A 21138-nucleotide genomic window follows, 5' to 3' on the forward strand; every position below is an offset into this window, starting at 1 on the left:
CCACTTATGGTAAATCATTTGATCCTCATGACCCTTCTGAAGCAAGGCAGAGTGGGTCTAATTGAGTCTAATTATTGTTTTATAGATAAGGCCACTACAGTCACACTGTTAACAGTCAGGACTCAAACCCAGGGCCTGGGTCCCAGCTCTTCCTGCTCCTCTGTGCTGCCTCCCACAGTGAAATGTTGGTGGGGAGGGGCCCTCCAAGGTGGACTTACCCAGGCCTTGCCCCCGCCTCTCCATCCTGCCTCTGGATACCCCTCCCGGCTGCACCCAGGTGTGAGAGGTACGGAGGGGAGTATGTCATCACACAGGCCCCTGCAGGTCCCCAGGTGGGGCCAGCCCTGAACGTCACCCTCCCGGCTCTGTTCTTGCCCATCCTCATTTGCATTCATGGCTCCCCCCACCAGCTATCAGGGCTGACCCAGAGCCACTCCCCCAGGGTCCTTTCTGATCAAGCAGCCCTGGCCATTCTCCTAGGCTGAACTCTGATGCAGCCTTGCAGGTAAGTTACCAGCCCACTGTCTCGCCTGGCTTCCCAGGCTGTGCTGGGGGAAAAGGACAGGCGAGTGAGGTGCTCTGAGCCCTGGCTGGTTCTATGGCTCTGAACATCTTCCAGGGTGGTCCTAAGTGTCAGAAACACATTAACCCATGAACCCTTGAGCATTGTAGTGGGTAAGCGACGGGAGTCAAACTCTGGCTTTGCCATTTACACATTAGGGGGGCAATTCCTTCACCTTTCTGAGGCCAACTCCTATGATGCAAACTAGGTGAAGTATTAGCACCCGTTAGGTGCTCAGTAATTGGCATTATTTTAAAACAGCAGCAGTACAAGAATCAAGAAGCAGAGAGGGCAGTCCCAATTATTGGATACCTATCACGTGTTAAGCACCTTACAGGCACCCTCTTACTTAATTTCGTCCATGGGGTGGGTACAGTGATTAATCTCATTTCCAGGTAAGGAAAATGGGGTTCGGGATCTAAGGGCTGTGTGAGTTGGGGCAGCAGGGTTCGGTGCGGACTGGGATGCGGTGGAAGCGCTTTTTGGTTTCTTAAGACTAGAGGGGGCGGGGAGGGCCCGCTATTACGGCCTTGACCCGACCGTCCTCTGGGTGGGTGGCGGGGTGGGGGTTGTGGGGGCGTGGGGTCTTCCAAGTGGGCAGCACGCACAGGGCGGCGTTAGGACCACGCGGAGCCCAGAGGGGCCAGGTATCCTGCGGCTGCTCGGAGAGGCCTCGGGGAGCCGAGTGCGGCCGAACAGAGCCGAGCATCGCCGGGGCCCGCCGCCGACAGATACGAGTTCGCGTCCGGTGGGATCCGAGACAGCGGCAGGTGAGGGCGGCGTGGTGACGTCATCAGCGCGCGGCACGTGGCGGCCTGGGAGCTCCGGAGCCGTGCGGAGCCCTTGGGTCACGGCACTCGTACCTGTATGAGCCCTTCACCTTAAAACTGCTGGAGGCGCGGAACAGCATGTGCAAAGGCCCGGTAGCGGGAGGGAGTGAGGTGAGTGCTGAGGCCAGACGCGTGGGCAGGGACACCCTGCCGCCTCATGGGTCCTCGTGGGAGGTGGGCCTTCTGAGCGCGGCGGGGAGCCACTGGAGGACTGGGGCTTGGAGATGCCCGACCTCACATGGAGTGTGTGGTTTTGGTGGGGGTGGGAGGGAGGGTAGGGGGTTGTATTGGGGCCAAACAACCCGTGTAGATCGTGGAACCTGTTTCTCCTGTGGGCTGTCTGAGGGCCAGGACCAGGTGGGAGGGGCAGTTGAGCGCCCACCTTGGGCACTGTTGTCCCTCTGTGAATTTGCTTTGTTGAAGACTGCACTCCTCTCTGTAAGGGACCTTGAGAGCCCCTAGAATCAGGCCAGGCCCATGTTATTCCCCAGAAGCCTCACCCTGGGGAGTCTCTGGATGATGGTAGTAGACACCAGGTGAGGGGGCTGCAAAGCAAAGCCTCCAGGTGGCCGCACCCACCCTGTGTCAGCCTAATCCACCTACTTTCAGGTCCTGTGTGTCCTTCCCCAAAGTTGAGGCCAGCTCCGCCCTGCACAGGTGAGCACTGCTCCAAGAAGCCCCTCACTGGACTCTGGGGGGCTATGCCCTGGGGCTGTGTTCAGACCTAGGCTTGCGGTCTGATAATAAATGGGGTTTCTGACTGATGCCGGCCCCAGGGCTGGCCACACCAGGCCTGGCCCATACTTGGTCTCAGCATTGGTCCTGTGGCTTTCCCTGCCTCTTTGTGGCCTGATTGGCTTAAGCTGAGGGATTGAGGGGTCTGACCAAGAATGACACCCCCCACCCCAATCCCCAAATACACACATAACAAGGCAAGAAGCCTAAGACCTTCTCCCCAAGCCTCCCTGCCTTGGTGCACCTCTACCTAGGAGTCAGAGGATCTAACAGATTAGATCAGCTCATGCCCAGGCTCCCCATCACACTTCAGATCCACACTCCTCACTAGTGGCTCTGCCCACTGTCCACCCATTCCACCTCATCTCCTGCCGCTGGCCTTCACTCCATCATCTCCCTTCCAGCTCAGCCAGCGACTGGAATGGGCTGAACTTGTTCCCAGCCGACGGCCTTTGCACTTGCTGTTCCCTCTGCCCAGAACGCCTGCCTCCCAGGCTGGCGCTGACCTGTCATTCCAGGCACAATTTCAGCGTCACCTTAGAGGAGCCTTCCTGACCTTTCTTTCTAAAATAGCCCCACCCACTGCCCAACCACCTTGTTGAGTTTCCATCTGAGTACTGTCACTCCTTGGTTGTTCTCGTGCCTTTAGTTTCATATTTAGTTATTGTCTGAGGCCCTGAATGTGAACTCCATGAGAGCAGGGACTGGACTCCCTCAGTTTTGTCCATTTCTGTATCCTTTGGGCTTAGAGTAATGCCTGGAACATAGTTGGTGTTCAGTGAATCTTTGTTATATGAACCTCATTATCATTTACTGAATACCACATCATGCAGAGACATACTGCCAGGCTCTGGGCTAAATGCCTTACGTGCCTCACCTCAGGAAGAGGCTCACCTCTCCACTTCCTGACTGGGGGACAGTAACAGTTCCACTCATAAAGTTGGGAGGATCAGGCAGGCTGAGGTGAGGCCTGGGAATATGCATCTTCACAGGGTTCCTCCCTCTTGCCTCCTCCACTCTTGAGGAAACCAATTGCCTTGAGAGTGGGGTGGATCTGGTGCAAGTCTTGGCTATCACTGTTGAGCTGTGTGACCCTGAGTGACTATACTTCTCTGAGCCCCCGTTTCCTCATCTCTAAAATGGGGAGCAGCGTCCCCAGCTCTGGAATGGCTTTGATGCAGGTCAGAGGTTGTTCCCACACCCACAGGCAGTCCCCACCTTCTAAAGAGCTGCCCCTTTTCCATCCTGTTTGCCCTCCACTGCCCAGCTCAGACGCTCCTGGGCCCCCAGACCAGTTCCACCCACACACACCAACCCTCCTCTCACTTTTTATTCTTGTAAATTGACGTCAGCACTGCTGAATCATGAAGCTGAGGTTTGAGAGAACCTATACCACGGGGAAGCCACACAGCGTGCACTGCCCCCCTCCCTGCCCTCCTGCTCTGCAGTGTGTCTGCACTGGTGTATGCCGGAGATCTGTCCCTCAGGGCCTGGAGTGCAGCTCCTGGGGGGCTTCTAGGTCACAGTATGTGTGTTAATATAGCTTTTCTTTCTTTTTTTTTTTTTTGGCTGCATTGGGTCTTCGTTGCTGCACGCAGGCTTTCTCTAGTTGCAGCGAGTGGGGGCTACTCTTCGTTGCAGTGTGCGGGCTTCTCATTGTGGTGGCTTCTCTTGTTGGGGAGCACAGGCTCTAGGCGCACGGGCTTCAGTAGTTGTGGCTTGCGGGCTGTAGAGCGCAGGCTCAGTAGTTGTGGCACATGGGCTTAGTTGCTCTGTGGCATGTGGAGTCTTCCTGGACCAGGGCTCGAACCCGTGTCCCCTGCATTGGCAGGCGGATTCTTAACCACGGCACCACCAGGGAAGTCCGGTATAGCTTTTTTAAAAATGACTCACAAAGAGAAGGGGCCAACTCTGGGAAGTGTGATTAGAGGAGCTTTAGTCTTAGCTGTTTTGCTAAGGGGAATGGGTTTGTGTATGAGTTTGTATAATGAAGATGTGATATTTAAGCTTTTTTTGAAAGGAGGAAAAAAACCCTGGAAATATTGTAAACTAACTGCGATTCGTCCCTCTTTAGATGAGGAGCTGTTTCCTCGTCTGCAAAATGAGGATGTTAATAGTACCTAAATCCTAAGGCTCGGGTGAAGGTTGAATGCTTAACATAGGTAACTAGGTGCTCGGAATGGTACCTGCCCAATGATGCTATATATAAATGTTAGCAGCTGCTACTGTTATTATTACTGCAACCATTAGGCCCTTGTGGGAGACTGTGTTGCCTAGTGGTACCCAGCCTCTGAAGCAGTACTAAGTTTGAAAATCTGACTCCACCACTTGCTGTATGCCCTACTTTGCCTCTCTGAGCCTCAGTTTTCCCATCTGTAAAATGGGGGAGAGGTTGCTAACTCACAGGCTGGTTGTGCGGCTTAAACAAGGTAGCACAGGGCCCAGCATACAGTAAGCGCTCATTAAGTGTTTGCCATATGCGCAAGCACTGCTTTCCTGGGTTTCTCCCGGCACTGCCCAAGCTGGGTAGGAGACAGGAGAGTCAGAACAAGGACAGGAGTTGGTCCACACAGTAGAGAACAAAGGGCAGGGAGATGGTCCAAAGAAGAAAAAGCAGTGGTTCCTTGGAGGCACACAGACATCACCTCCTTTCCTCCCACCCCACTTCATTGAAGGATGATATTGCCAAAGCTCTCTGAGATACTAAATCTCTCCTGGTCATTCTTAACCTTGAGGTCTGGAACCTATTTAATCCCTAAGACAAGTCTGGGCCGCTGCAGCTCTCCAACTATCAAGTTAATTTTATGCTGCACTTTCAAGTCTGAAAGGTATTGTTAAATATTAGGACACTCCATTGTAAGCATGTCCAAGGCTGCAGAGGGCCATTCTGACTTCTAAAAATGTGTCTGTAAAGCCGTTTAACCCTAAACCTGAAAATGACTCGATTCACTGGGTGCAGCAACACAGCCCTGAGTGGCCAGCAGACCGGCCACAGATACAAGGAGTAGCCATAAAACCCGTTTCCTGGGCACTCTCTGGTGATGCTGGCAGGCCCAAGCTCCAGAAAACATCACCTCCTCCATCCCCTTTGCATCAGTGCCTGCTGCTGAGGGTTACAGCAAAGCACCTCTTCCAGCAAGCCCATTTTAGAGGTAGTCACTGAGGCCCCGAGAGGTAAAGGGAATTGCCCAAAGCTGCCAACAGGGCCCTTCTGACACCACAGACCACAGAGCATCTTTCTGGCTCCAAGTTGTGTGTTCACCAAAAAGTACACAGGACAGAACAGGGTGGGCAGAAGGAAGTTCAGACCCAACCCTGTATCCCCATCCCATCTAAAATATGCCTTCCTATATGCTGAGTTTCAGAATGTGCCACGCCTCCTTCCAAAAACTCAACAAGCCCCCACCCCCACCCTCTTCCTGGAAAAAGTTGTGGTCATAGAATGAAAGAAGTTTCCTCTCTGTCATCCATTCAAACAGATTTCTGGGAGGACAGCCAAAAAAGGCCCCAGTATCTTCTCTGACACAAGAATGGCCACAGGCAAATTTACCCCACCTCAGTTTTCTCTTCTGTAAAATGGGGATAAGTGCCTTGCTTCATAGGGTTGTCTTTAAAGTAAAGTTAAGCATGTAAAGCACAGAACAGGGCCGGGCACACATTAAGAGCTCAAACGTGAGCTGCCATTTTACACACAATACCAAAACTAGACCAACGGTTCGTCTACCCCTGAGAGCTGAGGGAGGAGCCATGCAGGGTTCCCAGCCACAGAACACAGGCCACACACCATCTTCGGCCACACGGGTCAGTCTTAGGAACCTGGACCCACTCAGAACCATGGAAAACCTTTGCCCAAAGCACACGCTCTAGAAACCTTTTTTCTTAAAAAAAAAAACTTTCATAATAAAGTTTATTACCTAAACTGGTGGTAAAAAATATAAAATAGGATTCTGCACAGCAGAAAAATAAAGCCAGAGACCCTCCCCCAACCCCTGGTTTGTGCAAAGATACTGGGTATATGTAAACATGAAGAGGTAGGAGGTATGAGTTCAGGTCCTGGCCCCAGATACAATTAAGTTAAGCTGCTACGACAACCAGGGGGACCCAGAGGGAGCACCGGGAGGGGGCACCCCCACAAGAGGTGGGGAGGGGTCTGCGGCCTTGTCTCCAACCCAGGGTAGAAGGCGCCTCGCCCCCTACACCCTCTCCCTCCAACCCAGGCGGGGAGGGCACCCACGTGGTTCCAGGGAGATAATAATAATAGACAATAATAAGACGCCCCAGTTAATGCTGCGTGCGCGGCCGGTCAGATCTGGAAGGGGAAGGAGCTCAAGTAGTCCCGGAGGACGGGGTTGAGGGGGATGCGCGCCAGGTTCTCGCGGCCCACGGTGGCCACAATGCGCTGGCGGCACAGCTCCTGAAGCGGCCGCACACGGCGCTGGCGCAGCGGGGCCCCCAGCATGCGGGGCGGCGCCGCCACGTAGTGCTCCAGCAGCTCGAAGAGGCAGTCGAAGCTCTCGCGGCTGCCGTCCAGGTGGAAGCGGCCGGCCTGGAAGTGCACGCGGATGCTCGTGGGGCCCGAGGCCATCCTCACGCTGAGGGCAAAGAAGCAGTTCCGCTGGCGGCTGTCGCGCACCAGAAAGGTGCCCACGGGCTCGGCGCGCAGCCGCTCGTGCGCCCCGTGCACGCTCAGGGGTCCCCAGTAGAAGCCGCAGGCGTCCAGGAGAGCGCTGGCCCGGGTGATGCGCCGGTAGTCGGCGTGCGAGCGGAACGTGCGGAAGTGCGTCTCGCCCGGGGTCGGAGCCGGAGCAGCCGGGCAGGGCCGCGGGCGCGCAGGGGCCGCGGGCGAGGAGGAGGAAGAAGAGGAGGAGGAGGAAGGCTCTGGCCGCCGTCGGGTCTCTGCTGCCGTGGAGATTGCATTGTCGGCTGCCACCTGGTTGTGTGCTACCATCCTACACGCGGGGCCGGCCGGAGGGGTGGGCCATAGCGTCCGGGGGTGCGCTGATGGGAGAGACAGGCTGTCAGCAGGGAGTCTGGGTGGGGCTGGGCAGGTGAGGGCCCGCGAGGCAACTTGGGAGGGGTGGGGCTCTGGGGTGAGCCGCTCCTAAAGGGCCGAGGGCTCAAGACCAAGTCCGCGCAGCCCTTTGAGCCTCAGTGGGCTCATCTAGAAAATGGGCTTCCCCGCTTGCGGAGCACTTCAAGGCGGGTGGGAGCTCGGTGGAGCGGAGTGCAGCCCCCGAGTCGCTCCGAGTTTGGGCACAAGAAGGGGGCGTGGAGAGGTGCCGGGGAGAAGCCTGCCCCGATTCCGGCCAACCGGCCCTCGGCTCACCGCCCCGTGACCGCCGCCTCCTGGCCAGGCCTGGAATTGGCGCCTTGTCCGGGCGAATTGGGCAAAGGCAGGAGAAAAGCTGCGCTGCGGGATCTCCACGCGCGGGGTCTGCCAGGGTGGGGCCAGAGGGGGCCAGGAGCGTGGCGGCCGCGACCCCACCACGCAGCCCCCGAGGCCGCCAGACACCCGGCTGTCCTGTGCTTTCCTTCCCTCTCCCTCCCGCTTCCTAGCCCAGTGCCCCGCTCACCTGGCGGCGGGGCGCGGGGCGCCGCAAGCGGGGCGGCTGGGGTCTCCGGGGCGGCTCTCGCGCATGCTCCAGGGCCAGGAGCCGTGCAGCTGCCACGGCCGCAGCTCTGTCTGCTGCGCGCCTGCCCCTGCACCAGTCTTTTAAACTGGCTTGGGGGCGTGGTCGGCAGAAGGCTCCTCCCCCTACAGACCCCACCCCCTTACAGGCCCACCCTTCCGCGCCACTTTCGGTTTCTTTTTCTGCGCGCAGTGGAAGCCAAGCCGGCTCGACCTTTTCCACAAATCGGGGAGCCCTACCCGGGGAAGCCCCCCGCCCTGACCTAGCCTCGCATCTGTCCTAGGACCCCCCTCTGTCAAGGTCTCTAGCACCACCTCTGAACCTCCTGGGCACTTCTCAGAAGCCCCCTTCGGAACTGGCGGCCCTACTTTGCCCCCACGTACCTTCGGTCGCAGATTTCTGCAGGCAAGCCCTTTAGGATACTCTGGACTAACCGTGACACACCCCTCTTACCCTCCAGGTGTCTCAGCACCCATCTCTGGTAGAGCTGTGTCCTCTACTCCACCCGACCCTGGGGTCCCACTTCGGACCCCTCGGGACTGCTCCCTCCACTGCCCTGCCCACGTAGTCTCGGAGCCTCTAGATGGCCGCCTCCGCACCCCTCCCTGCCTGTCGCTGTCCCTGGTCTTGGTGTGGGCTTCCGAGGAAGCGGCGGCCTGACCACAGGCTTCGGAGGAACCCTTTGGCGGTACGGGAGGGGTGCCTCGGCTGCGAGCCCAGTTCCTCGGAAACCGGGTGAGGCCCGGCAAGGTACCGGCGGCCTTGGCCAGCCCTCCCTACTGCACGACTGCTGGAGAAACCGAGGCCCAGTGGTTGGCAGAGAGGGAGCTCCAAACGAGGCACGCCCTCCTCGCTTTTATTTTGGGGAGAGGAAGTCGCATCTGGACACCCCTAAATGCACTTGGGAGCCCAGTGAAAAGATAGTTCGTTTTCAGATGTGATAATTCGACTGCACGACCGCTGGAGAAACCGAGGCCCAGTGGTTGGCAGAGGGGGAGCTCCAAACGAGGCACGCCCTCCTCGCTTTTATTTTGGGGAGAGGAAGTCGCATCTGGACACCCCTAAATGCACTTGGGAGCCCAGTGAAAAGATAGTTCGTTTTCAGATGTGATAATTCCAAAAACCTACTTTGAGTTTTCCTGGCCAGGCCCTCCTCTCCTCCGACTTCTGCTTTACAGATTCCCCCCCACTGCTCGCATCTGTCCCCTCCCCACACTCACACCTCCGCCTTGGAATGATGGGGTACCAGCTACGATTTGTACATTTGTGTGTGATCCTCTCTGTCGTGGGAAGGCACGGAGAAGGTGCCTGGCTGGTACATGTATTTTTGAATGAAAGAAAGAACAAATGAGCTTGGGGGCTGGTGGGTAGCCTGTCTCACAGTCTGGGAGGGGTCCCGGGGAAGACGCCAGGCTTGGCAGGGACTGGCCTCACGCTGGCACACACTGCCCTCTACAGGCAGCTCTCAGGCTGCAGCCCAGCTAGCTCCTCTGCTCCGAGCCCTGGCTGGAGCCAGGTCCTCCTGCCCGCCTCCCTGGTGATTTCCTTCCTTGGCCCTAGGTAGATCCCAGGACCCCCATGTTTCCTCGTAAACACAAAGGGGTGGCCCAGAACCAGCCTTGCTTAGGGCCCCATCGTCTCCATTAATTCGTGTTGGCAGCAGCTGGTGTTGGTCATTAATGTGGTTGTCTTGGGGGGTGTGTGTGTGTGTGTTAGAGAGAGAGTGCTCATGCACTTGTGTGCAAGGGAGTGAGAAGATGCAGAGCCATGCATGTGTCAGTGGTCAGGTGCTGTGGTCATTCTGGAGCACCTATGGGGGGCTGCCCTGTGGTAGGTGACAATATAAAGTATTGGACTTTGGACCCAATCTATCTGGTTTCCAGTTCCAATTCTGCAACTCTCTATCCTTGTGACCTTGAACATGTAGTTAACTCCCTTGCCTGGTTTCTTCATCTGTGAAGGAGGTAATAATATCTCCCTCGTAGCGTGGGGATTAAATGAGTGGTTATGGGTCAAATGCCTAGACCAGTCCCTGATATATAATAAGCATTCAGTAGGTGTTTGCTGTTGCTGCTGTTGTTTATCAGCGGCTGTCCGTGGCTGTGACAGCAAAATGGAGCCTGCAGACACGTGGCTTCATTTCAGAAGTTCTAGCCCAGGGAAAGCAGGCCATAGAAGGCATGGGTGGAGTAGAAGGAGGTAAACCAGGCCCCTGGGTGCTGGCAGTGGGGAGGCATAGCACCTCCTTCTCACTTGAGCTGGAGGCGGGTGGTCCAGGCTCAGAGAAGGTGGCCAGGCTGGGCTGGCTCCCGCACGACTTGTCTTCCTGCCAGCATGTCTCCTTGGCAGGCCTCTGGGCAGAGGGAGATTTATAAATAGCTGATGGCCCATATGCCCCCCCACCTTCCATTGACAGACCGGATGACTACTTGGGAGAGCCACCTCTTTTTCCCGGGCACCGGGGCCTCCTCCTCTCGGCCCCCTACTTGCTGCCACATGCCCACCCATCCCCCTGGAGCCCCCGCCTTCATTTCATTTACTGATACCTATGGTGTATTGGCCTAAACTGACTGGGTGATAAATGCTTTACAGTCCTCAGACCATTGGATTGACACAACAATCCAATCTGCTCATTTTACAGATAGGGAAACTGAGGTGGGGGGGAGTCACCTGCCCAGGGGCACACAACTCAGAAGGGGCAGGGCGGAGCTTCATACCCAGGGTGTCAGACCCCAAAGCTTTAGCGCTTGTCTACTGTGCTGTAAACTCCCTCCCCACCTCCTCCCCCCCCAACCCTAACCAGATTCCTGGTGATCTCGAATCCCAGTCTGTCTTCTGGTAAAACAGTAGATGCCAAAGAAATCAGATTCATTTGCAACCTGAGCCTGCTTGGGGAGGAGCGAGGACCGTTCTGCCGACTTTCCTATTTATAAGCTTGTGGAGGCCCCAGGTCTTGCCAGCCAAGCCTCTGTCTCCCACTTTGTGGCTTTGGGCCGTTCTGAGTCTTGGTTTCCTTGCCTGTACAGTGGGCCTCATCGCCTACCCTGAGCAGATCCTGGTTGTGCAAGCCATCGTGAGGTAGGCACAAGCTGCCGAGCACACATGGGCTCTCCTCACCACCAGTAGTGACAGTTACTACAGCTTTGGTTTCATTTTCTGAAGTCCTGAGTTCAAAACGAAACCGAATCCAGATACAAAAGGGAAAAAGAAATACACTGATTGACAATCCTTTGTCTCCTGGGCTGTTCTCCCTGGAGGACTGGCAGTAGACTCGCAGGAGGCTAGGCCACGTGGGAGCCCTGAGGAGCTCAGGCTCCACAGCTGTGGAGACCATAGGCCAGCAACTTGCCCTCTCTGGGCCTCATTTGCCCCAGCTGCAAAATGAGCCGTGGAGGTTTTGTGCCTCACAGAGCAGCATGGAAGCAAAGGGCCAGGTACCGAGAAGTGCTTAGCACAGTGACTTCTTGTCACAGGGCAGTTGGGTCAGCCCCATGTCCACAGCTTGCTGGGTCACAGCCAGACCTGTCGGCTGGTTCTCCTCCCCCCACCCCCACCCTCAGCAGCCCTGGCTGCCCCAGAAGTGAGGAGCCCAGCCAGCAGCTGGGGAGAGTCAAGATCTTGGCCCTCGGAGCTCAGTTTTTCAGTTTCTCTTTCTAGCTTTGGCAAAGTCCTGCCGGGAAAAACAGTCCCTGATCAGGTCGTGTAATCTTGAAACTGCCCTCTGCCCCAGCGCTCATCAGCCTTTCTTTACAGCCATGATTCCCATGGGAGTCTGTGCCTCTGGGGAGCCTCGAGCTGTGGGGCTTAGAGCAGGGGTCCCCAACCCCCGGGCCACGGACGGCCTGTTAGGAACCAGGCTGCACAGCAGGAGGTGAGCGGCGGCAAGCGAGCGAAGCTTCGTGGCTTCATCTGCCGCTCCCCATCGCTCGCATTACTGTCTGATCCGTCACCACCCCTACCCCCGTCTGTGGAAGAATTGTCTTCCATGAAACTGGTCCCTGGTGCCAAAAAGGTTGGGGACTGCTGGCTTAGAGCATGGATTCTGGTTTCAATCTATCACTTAATGAACACATGGCCTGGGGCCAGCTTCTTAGCTTCTCTGTGGCTCGATTTCCTCATATGCAAGATAGGGGTAATGACATTTATTTCACTCTTTCAGTATTTATTCAGTAGGTATTTATCTGCCAGGCACTGGGAACTCAGGGGTCTTCAAGCAGACATAGGGGAGACAGTGAATTCACATGATCATCTCAGATCATGGTAAGTGCTATGGGAAAATAAAGAGGGAAAAAGGGAACAACAAGGTGTTTGTGGACTGAGATAAGGCAGTCAGGGAAAGCCTCTTGGAGGCTGGAGTTGAGGCCTTTCTCAAAGTGGGGTGATGAGGATTCCAGGTAGCGAGAACAGCCAGTGCAAAGGCCCTGTGGTGGGAGCGATTGGCATAGTTGAGGATCAGAAAGGAGACGTGTATAGTTGGTGTAGAGAGCCAGAGGGTGAGTGCAGGGGTGAGTTATAGAGGTTGACAGGGGTCCAGTTGATGGGGCAGGGCTTTGTTGGAACGTGGGAGGGGTTTGGATTTCACCCTGACTGCAGGAGACATTCCTTCAGGCCCAGGAGACACTACAGGATTGGGTGTAGAAAAAACCCTCTGGCTGCTGAAATTCTGGACAGCTTGGGTATTAGCCACAGAGACCTACAGTGGGGGCCTTGGGACACACCTCACAACTGTCCCTGACCTCCCTCTCCCAGGATGTTACCACACTAGCCCCCCAAATGGGTACAAAGACAGTCCTAAGGGAAAGCCAGGACATTCAAGCTTTGTAGTAGAGAACACTGCTTGAGGAGTCCAAGACCTGAGTTCTGGGGTCACCCGTCACTCCCTGGAAGAGGAGTCACCATTTGCTGAGCCTGCTGTGGGCCAGGTGACAGTGTCTTGGTATGTTGTCTTATTTACTCTCCCCCATGGTTCTGTGAGGTGGAAATTATGTCGCCATTTACCAGATGAGAAAAGCGCTACTCGGGGAGCTGATGGAACTTGGTGAAAGTGTTTTGGAGAGACCTGGAGCTTGGCCTCTGTGCAGAGAGGTTGCTGCATTACATGGGGTAGAACCTAGTCCCAGCTGGTCCCGACGGCAGGAAAGGTGGTGTGTTTCCGTGGAGGGGAGGGGATGCTCGAGCCCAAGGAGAAAGCTCTCGTCCGGCGGAGGAGGAGTGATGGACTGAGCTGGTGGCTGGTCTTCCAAGGTCCTGGGGAGACTTGGTGGGAACATTCCAGCAGGCCTATTATCCCCGGGTAACAGGTGAAAAAGGAGAGATTAGGTCAGAGATTACGTGAAGTATCCAGTATTAACCGGCTTTCATTAAGCAGTTGCTGGTACTGTGTTAATAACTCAAAAAAAGGAGGGGCGGGAAGGAGGATTTCTGAGAGCCCCGGTTGTGGCACACCAGGTCCTGGTCCCAGCTCCCCACCCCACCCCCACCCCCCTCCCTCCCACCCTCCCTGTGGCTTCAGGCAAGTTCCCTTAATGCAGTGGCCGATAGAGCTGTCAGAAAGCCCAAGCCTGGCAGGCCCAGTGCCTTTTCATCAGTAAATCTCCCAGGATCTTGCTTGGAGCCTCTTTTTGGGCATTATTGTAATAGGCCGATCTGGTTCCCACCCTACCCCATCCCATAAGTGGCAAAGTAGGTGTTAGCAGCTGATGAAAAGAGCAATGGTGGTTACCTTTGGCAGTTGACACAGAGGGGAAACAAGAATTTGCAGAAGCTGTGCAACTAGACACGAGGGCTGACCATCACAGTCTGGGGACACTGGGGGCGGGGGCAGGAGGGCTTCTCAGCTCTGCGGCCGCCACACCATGGGAAAGCCGTTTGGAGGGGCTGATCGCGCCCCAGTTCTTTCGCTTAAGGCCCGTTGCTTCAGGGCACACTGACCAGCAGGAGACTTGACGGTGGCCCGTGCCGCATGGGCCCCTGGCCGAGCCAGCAGGGATGAGCAGCCTCTGGGAGGAGAAGGGCGAGCACTCCTGGCAGAGCATGGTGTCAGCAAGGGCCTGGAGGCCAAAATTTGAGGACCCGAATGGCAGGTGGCAGGAGATGAGGCTCCAGGGAGCAGGAGAGGCCCTGGTGCCACCCTGCTGGTTTATAGGCAGAGGCTTGGCTGGGGGAAGGCAGTGGGTGGCTAGCCGTGGCCTTTCCCTGCCCTGGGGTGGTGAGTCCCACCAAGGAGAGCCTTCTGGGTCACCTTGCCTGGACCAGTTCCAGAGGCAGAGTTTACATTCAGCATTCCTGTGCTATCTTTTTCCAGAGTCAACAGAGCTTTGCTGAGCGCTTATTAGATACTTCACTGATGCTCATGCCTTTTCTCCCTGATTTTCATTTCCTAGTGGAAAATAAAGTATTTCTCCTCCCCAGACATATCCCCAGGCACCAGCTTAGTCTATGTCCTTCCAGATCTTTTTCTAAGCACTTACATACCTGCATTTTCCCCCATAAAAGTACAGTGTAGAATTCTTTGTGTAGAATTTTTCCCCTCCATCAATGGTATATCTTTCTCCATCTAGCCCTTTTCACCCAACAGCATGTCCTGGCAATCTGACTAGATAGCATAGAGATCAACCCCATTCTTCTAAAAACTGCACGATAGTCCTCAGTGAACCTGCGTGTTCATTTAGCCATCCTATGGGTTGTTTGCAGTTTTTTGCTCTTGCAAGCCATGTGGCCCTGGCGCACATGAGAGAAATGCTTTGCACACTGTAAATGTTCAGAGACACTGCCCCATTCGCCTGCCAACATGTGCACGCACATTGACCCCTTGGCAACTGCATTCAACTGTATCTGCTTCACTGGGTTCTCCCAGTGCTTGTTATTATCAAAACTTTTCTGGTTTTGCCCATTCACTGGGTTCAAAAGTGGCATCTCACTGTTGCTTTTTTTTTTTTTAATAAATTTATTTATTTTTGGCTGCGTTGGGTCTTCGTTACTGCGTGCGGGCTTTCTCTAGTTGTGGCGAGTGAGGGCTGCTCTTTGTTGTGGTGCGCGAGCTTCTCATTGCAGTGGCTTCTCTTGTTGTGGAGCATAGGCTCTAGGCACATGGGCTTAAGTAGTTGTGACACATGGGCTCAGTAGTTGTGGCGCCAGGGCTTAGTTGCTCCGCGGCATGTGGGATCTTCCTGGACCAGGGCTCGAACCCATGTCCCCTGCACTGGCAGGCGGATTCTTAACCATGCGCCACCGGGGAAGCCCCTCACTATTGCTTTAATGCCTGCACATTCTTTCATTTATTCAGCAAATATTTGCTGAGCTTCTAATATGTGCTAAGTACAGGGGATGTAGCGATCAAGAACAGCATGGCGCCTTGGACCTCTTGACAAAGCCTGAGGTGCAAATAAGGCTCAGAGAGGTTAAGAGACAGCCCCAGGGTCACCCAGCGAGGGAATAGGGGAGCTGAATCTACAGAGTTTGAGGTCTTTTTCCTCCTGAATCATACCTCAAATGGGCATCTCAACGCAGGCTCTGTACCCTCTTCCCTGGCTGCTCCCCCCGCCACCCCCAGGACTGTTGGGTCCCCTTAGTGGTGCCCGGGCAGCTGAGTGAGCAGTCCCACCACAGGCGGGGCTGTGTCTATTTCTCAGACCTCAGCAACCCAACATCCCAACACAGGGGGTGGGGGTGGGGGGAATGTGCAGGACCTCTAGGTGGCTGAGTTTAGCATCTATTTCTCTCTGTTTCCTGAATTTGGGTTTTCCGCAGGCCTGCCCCCAAACTACTACCGCCCCACCCCAAACCAAGCAAGTGAAAGAATGAATCTGTGGTTTGATTTTTGTCCTCTTGTCGTCGTGTGTCTGCCTGCGGGAGGGCAGCTGTGTGCCCACATGTGCTTGCTTGTGTGTGTTTCGGTGTGTGGGAGGGGAGGCGGGTGAGAGCCTGCGTGTGTGTATGGGGGGGTGTGGAGCTGGGAGTCCGCACGTGAACCTCGGGCTCTGCGTCTGAGTGGGTTTGAATGGCAATTTCTTTGTATATGTGACTGGATGTCTGTGTATTTGTACCACTTTTTTCTGAGTGTTGGTTTCAGGGAAATGTGGGGTTAAGATGGGGCCATAAACCACACACGCGACCCGGTTTGTCTGCTTCCCAGTTCACTTCCTCTATTACAGAGTTGATGTCTCTACAGTAGAGCTCCTGCCTTCAGTGACTGTATCATAAAAGGACACTGTCCAGGGAATAGGGAAGTCCTTTGGTGAGTGGGGCTCAAAGTCCCTGACCTTATCCTCTGACCCTCTGTCTCCACCTCCTCCCTTAAAACTGCTCTCTAGAAGCACTTCCCAAACTCTTCAGCACTGAGGTGTCAATGACTGTCATGACGTTATGTGGCTTTTGTTCTTAAACAGGGAACCAGGAGGTTTGGGGGGAAGGAAGCATGAATCTCAGATCTCAGACCTGCCCTCCAAGAGGAAGGTCTCCTGTGCCGCCCTTGGTCCAGGCCCTGCTCCCTCCCTCCTGGCCATGACCTCCCACAGCTCTTCCTCTTGTCCCTTCTTTCCCCTACCATTCAGTCTCCACCCAGCAAAGACACTAGACCCTGTCTCTTGCCTGATTAAGACCCCCTAGTGACTTATCACACCAAATAAAATGTCCAAGCTCCCCAAGGCCCTGCAGATCCTGCGTGGCCTGGCCCCACCTGGTGCTGCCACCCCCTGGCGGCCACCTGCACATCTGTGCCAGCCCGCCAGTCTTTGGAACACCTCAAGCTCTTTCCTTCCTTGGGGCTTTGTACATACTGTCCCCTTGACCTGGAATGTGCTTCCCTCAGGTCTCCTCCACTGGGCCTTCCTTGACCTCTGTCCCCAGCCCTGCTGCACCAGAGTTGCTCTGCGTTACATCCAGACCTTGCTCCTTTGATACTGCTTATTGTGACCGGCAAGTCTTGTGCTTACACGTTTGTGTTCTTTCTGTGGACAGGGCTTTGTGTGTCCTCTGTGTTCCCAGAACCTAGCCCAGCCCCTGAAAACACTTGGTCCCTTGGTAAAGTTTGTTGAAACAAGTGAGGCTCAGAGGTTGATCACCAGCCCAAGGCCACGCAGCAGGGAAACAGGATGAGCCAGGATTCAAACTCAGGATGCTCTGGACTGCAAAATGCACATACCTAACCCCTCTTCCTGCTACGGTTCTGGACTGCCTACTGCATGTGGATCACACGAACAGTGTGTGGGCCCGTGGGCATCCCGTGTGTGAGTGTGTGTGTGTGCACCTGTGTGCATGAACATGGGAGCATATAGGACAAAGGAGGGCTCTGCCCAAGTAAAGTGTCGCCCATCTACTCCAAAGTCTTCTTGATGTCTCCACCTCCCATTCATTTGTGACCCTGTGTGAGGATTTGTTCCTTATACTTTCGTGAGGTCCCATCACAAGGCATGTCCCTCCTCCCTACCCAACCTCTTCCCTGCTTTGTGCTTCCAAACCAGGCCCCCAAACACGTGACACGTTTAATGAACTCAAAATGCCGACTCAAGGATAAGTCATCCAGTGTACAAGCTTTAATCAGTGTTGCATAGAAATCACTGTAGTAACACGTTCCTGCGGAGAGTTTGACTTCCTCCTTCTAGCGTTCCATGCATGATGGCATTTCTCATCTGGGCGAACCTGACACAGGAACAGAGCCATGGGGTGCCATCTTAGCTGTACTTTCAACCTAAGAGATGAGAATGGGGAAGGGAGCCTTTAATAGCTGAGTGCTTCCTAAAGTCGCTTAACTGTCTCCGCTGGGTTTTGGATGCTCATGTGTATTTGAATATGGGGCATGGATAGACCTGAGACAATCATTAAGGTCCTCTTGACTTGCAAATCCATCTGTTTATCCCATCCATTTATCATACATCCATGAATGAATTGGATGGGTGAATGACTGGATGACTTACTGGATAAGATGATAAGAATAACCACATGGACTGACGGTGGTCCTGGGGCCTGACTGGCAAGCCCACCTCCCCAGCAAGATTTAAAGCTGGGAGATTTAGAGTCAGGTTCAAAGCCCACTTTGTTCTGATGTCCAGTCTCGGGTAGTTCGTTTTGGTTTTCAAGGCCTGGTTTCCTTATCTGACAAAGGAATGTCATCCTTTCCTTCCTGGTATTCTTGTGAGCCTGAGATGTCTGTCAAACCACAGGAGGCCCTTGAAAACTGTTTTCCTCCCTCGATTCCTGCCTGCCAACTCAGCTCCCTTCCCTGCTAATGAGGGCCCTGCATCCCTGCTCAGACCTCCTGTGGAAGAAAGCCCACCTGTGTGTGCACACGGGGCCCAGTGGGAGCTCCCTAGTCTCGGGTGTTCTCTCCACAGCCACCTACCCCTCCCCACGCCTTGGCCGAAGCCCTTGGTCTTAGCTTTTGGCCACTCTCAGCCTGCTCCTCCCCTCAGGAAACTCCCTCCATCTCCATCTCCCCTCCCACTGGCAGGCCCCCCAGCCCATGTCTACTTACCCCTGTCTATAGCTCGTGCACAACTTTGCTATCGTCTGCTCCTATTGTAGTTTATTTCTTAATAAACATGTCATAGCACTCATGGTGAAAACCACCCTCGTTCACAGAGCACTTCCTACATGGCTGGGCTCCGTCCGGGCCCCACTCCTTCTAGGCGGCTTTAGTGACCCTTCATAGTGGGCTGAACAGTGGCCCCTCCAAAAGATGTGTCCACATCCTAACCCCTGAAACCTGTCAGTGTGACCATACTTGGAAAAAGCCTCTTTGCAGATGTAAAGATATTTAGAGCATCCTGGATTATCCAGGTGGGCCCTAAATCTAATGGCTAGTGTCCTTATAAGAGACAGAAGAGAAGGCTCAGGGAGAAGAGACCATGGGAAGTCAGAGGCCAAGATTAGAGTTGTGCAGCCACAGCCACCGTGAGCTCGACGAGGGAGGGAGGATTCTCCCTTGGGGCCTCCGGGGGAATGTGGCCCAGAGAACTCCTTGACTCGAGACTTCTGGCCTCTAGAAGTGAAAGGATACGATTCTTTGTTTTAAGCCACCAGGTTTGTGATCATTTGTTACAGCAGCCCTGAGAAACTAATGTGCCCCGTGAGGTAGGTACGATTGTTACATTTTACAAAGGGAGAGCAGGCTCAGAGAGGCTGAGTAACCAGCCCAGAGTCCCACAGCTAGTCAGTGGTGGAGCCTGGATTCAGAGTCGGGCCTGGTCCCCTCTAGTCCAGCCTCGTGGTCACTAAGGCCTCCGAGGGGATTAAGGAGGCACGTGCGGCTCTGTTCTAACGGCCCTGCCTGGTGTGGTCTCAGTAGGGCTGGTTGGGGGCCACGCGGTGAAGACTGTCTGGGTCTCTGGACCCTCTCCACCACTCCCCGCACCCCTCCAATCCGACTGCCAACTTCCCCAGCCTCGAGTATGTAGTGGGACAGAGACTGTGTTTATTGATCCCAGGGCCCATACTGTATGACTGGCACAGTGCCTGGCATACAGTAGGGGCCCAACAAATGTTTGCTGGGCAGATGAATGCGCGGGTGGATCTGTAGGCCTTGGACAGAAGGACAAAGCTGCTGACCGACTTGCTTGGTCAGGACGGGGGTGGGTGGTCACAGACAGCAGGGCCACCTCCTTCAAGCCTCAGGTGCCGTGGGCCATCTGCAGGCCTCAGTGGTGGCCTCCTCTTTGAGTAGCCCAAGGCCTCTCCTTACCCCTCACCCAGCCCCCAAAGAAATAGAGACGTCCCTGGAAATACTGCCTCCCCACCCCTCCCAGCAGCCCTGATCAGGATCCTTCTCAGGCTCAGATAGCTGGTGCTTGGGGGCTATTGAGGGAAGAGGGTGGAGATCACATTTGTTATTTCTATTGGAAAGAAAAAGGTTAAGGGAGCCAGGGACAGGAGGGGCAGCAGACACATTACGATGCTTCTTGAGGAAGGCCAGAGTGAGTGGACCCAGGGTCTGGGTCTTAGGTCTGTGTCTGGCCCCTTCTCTGGGCTTCCTCTGCCCATTGTTCTAATGAGGGCATTGGCTCTGCCCCCACAGCTGGAACCCTTGAACAAGGCAGAAGTGAGCCTCTCATGAGGGTACAGATGGTCACCTTGAGTGTAGGGATGGCAGAAGAATCAGTGGCTTGAGAAGGACTCAGACCCCTCCAACCTGCTCAGCCCCCAAAACTGGGGCCTGCGAGTCGGATGGAACCACCGTGGCTCCAACAACAGTGCCCGTCTTGGTGAAACACTCACTGCGTGCCAGGCCCGGTCCCACCCAGCGTTTCAGTCATTTCTCCCGACCCGCTGACCTGTGGGTAGCTATTAACGTCACCCTTAGGCAGGAAGGGCAGGCTGAGGTTCAGAGACAGACAGCGACTTGCTCAGTGTCACACAGCGAGCGCAAAGAAATTGCAAGCAGGTCTGCTGACCTCCCAAGTCTGTGCTCTTTAAGACCGTTTATGGTTAGAGCAGCAAAATGGGGGTTTGCAGAGGGAGATGGTACTGTCCCATCGGGTGCTCTCAGCCTGCATCTGCTCAGACTCGGGGAGGAATCTTCCCTGGAGACGGGACTGGCTGAGGTGACTTTCTAGCCCAGGCTACCACATTCTCCACCCCCTGCAGCACGGGACGGCGGCTGAGAAGTCACAGGGAGTGGGCCTTGTGAGGGCTTCTGGCTGGAGTTCAGGGACGGGGCTCAGTGACTCCTGCTCTTCAACCTCCCTGCATACACGCACACGTGTGCGCGCGGTGCCACGGGCCCGGGGTCGGGGTGTGGCGGCGGGGGGAGAGCAGCGGGAGGAGGATTCCTTGGAGACTCTTTATTTACTCTCTTCTGAAGTTCTTCTCTCTGGAACAGCGACCGGCACCTCTGCCCGGGCCACGTCATGGGTCAGGACTGCGTCTGCTTGGGCTTGGGGTTCTTCTGGGCCACAGAGTCGTCTTTGGCACCTTCCTCCTGCCACTCAGGCTCCAGCAGCAGCAGCTTGCCCTGCACCGGGAGCTCCTCCGCCTCTCCCTCTGCCTCTCCCTCCTCCTCACCCGCCGACGACAAGGAGAAGTTATCCTGACTCACGCAGGCCACGAACTTCTTCATGGAGGATTCGTGGCCCCGGCCGTGGCCCGTGCCGAGCTTGGCACAGTGGGAACCCATCGCCCACTTTGGCTGCCTCTCTGGACTGGGAGGAAAGGCCACTGGTGGGGTATGGAGGGGCCGGCGAGGGTGGTAAGCAGAGCGCTGACATCACAAAGGGGATGTCACCCTGGGATACCTGAGTCTGAGCCGACACCTGAACTCAAACCTAGGCTACCAGCTGTCCCACTGAGCCCCTGCCACATACGGGGCAGGATCGAGGCCAAATGCCGGGCCCACACCCGTGCAGCCTCGCCCTGCTGTGTTGCCTCCTCCATCTGGCCTTGTTTGCCC

At 55.4% G+C, this 21138-nt stretch overlaps 2 protein-coding genes across 2 annotated transcripts; both read right to left on the bottom strand.

Moving 5' to 3' along the window:
- Positions 1-5800: 5800 nt before the first annotated feature.
- Positions 5801-7798, bottom strand: SOCS1 (suppressor of cytokine signaling 1). Its single transcript, XM_060033048.1, has 2 exons — positions 7701-7798; positions 5801-7125 (listed from the first exon to the last, which is right to left on the bottom strand). Exon 2 carries the CDS (start codon positions 7073-7075, stop codon positions 6431-6433), a length of 645 nt encoding a protein of 214 aa, XP_059889031.1. The 5' UTR covers positions 7076-7125; positions 7701-7798; the 3' UTR covers positions 5801-6430.
- A 12806-nt stretch (positions 7799-20604) lies between these two features.
- On the bottom strand, positions 20605-20865 carry PRM3 (protamine 3). Its single transcript, XM_060033049.1, has one exon. The coding sequence runs from the start codon at positions 20863-20865 to the stop codon at positions 20605-20607; it is 261 nt and encodes an 86-aa protein (XP_059889032.1).
- Between the last annotated feature and the right edge of the window lie 273 nt (positions 20866-21138).

The sequence above is a fragment of the Delphinus delphis genome, chromosome 15 (genome assembly GCF_949987515.2).
Source record: "Delphinus delphis chromosome 15, mDelDel1.2, whole genome shotgun sequence".
NCBI lineage: Eukaryota > Metazoa > Chordata > Mammalia > Artiodactyla > Delphinidae > Delphinus > Delphinus delphis.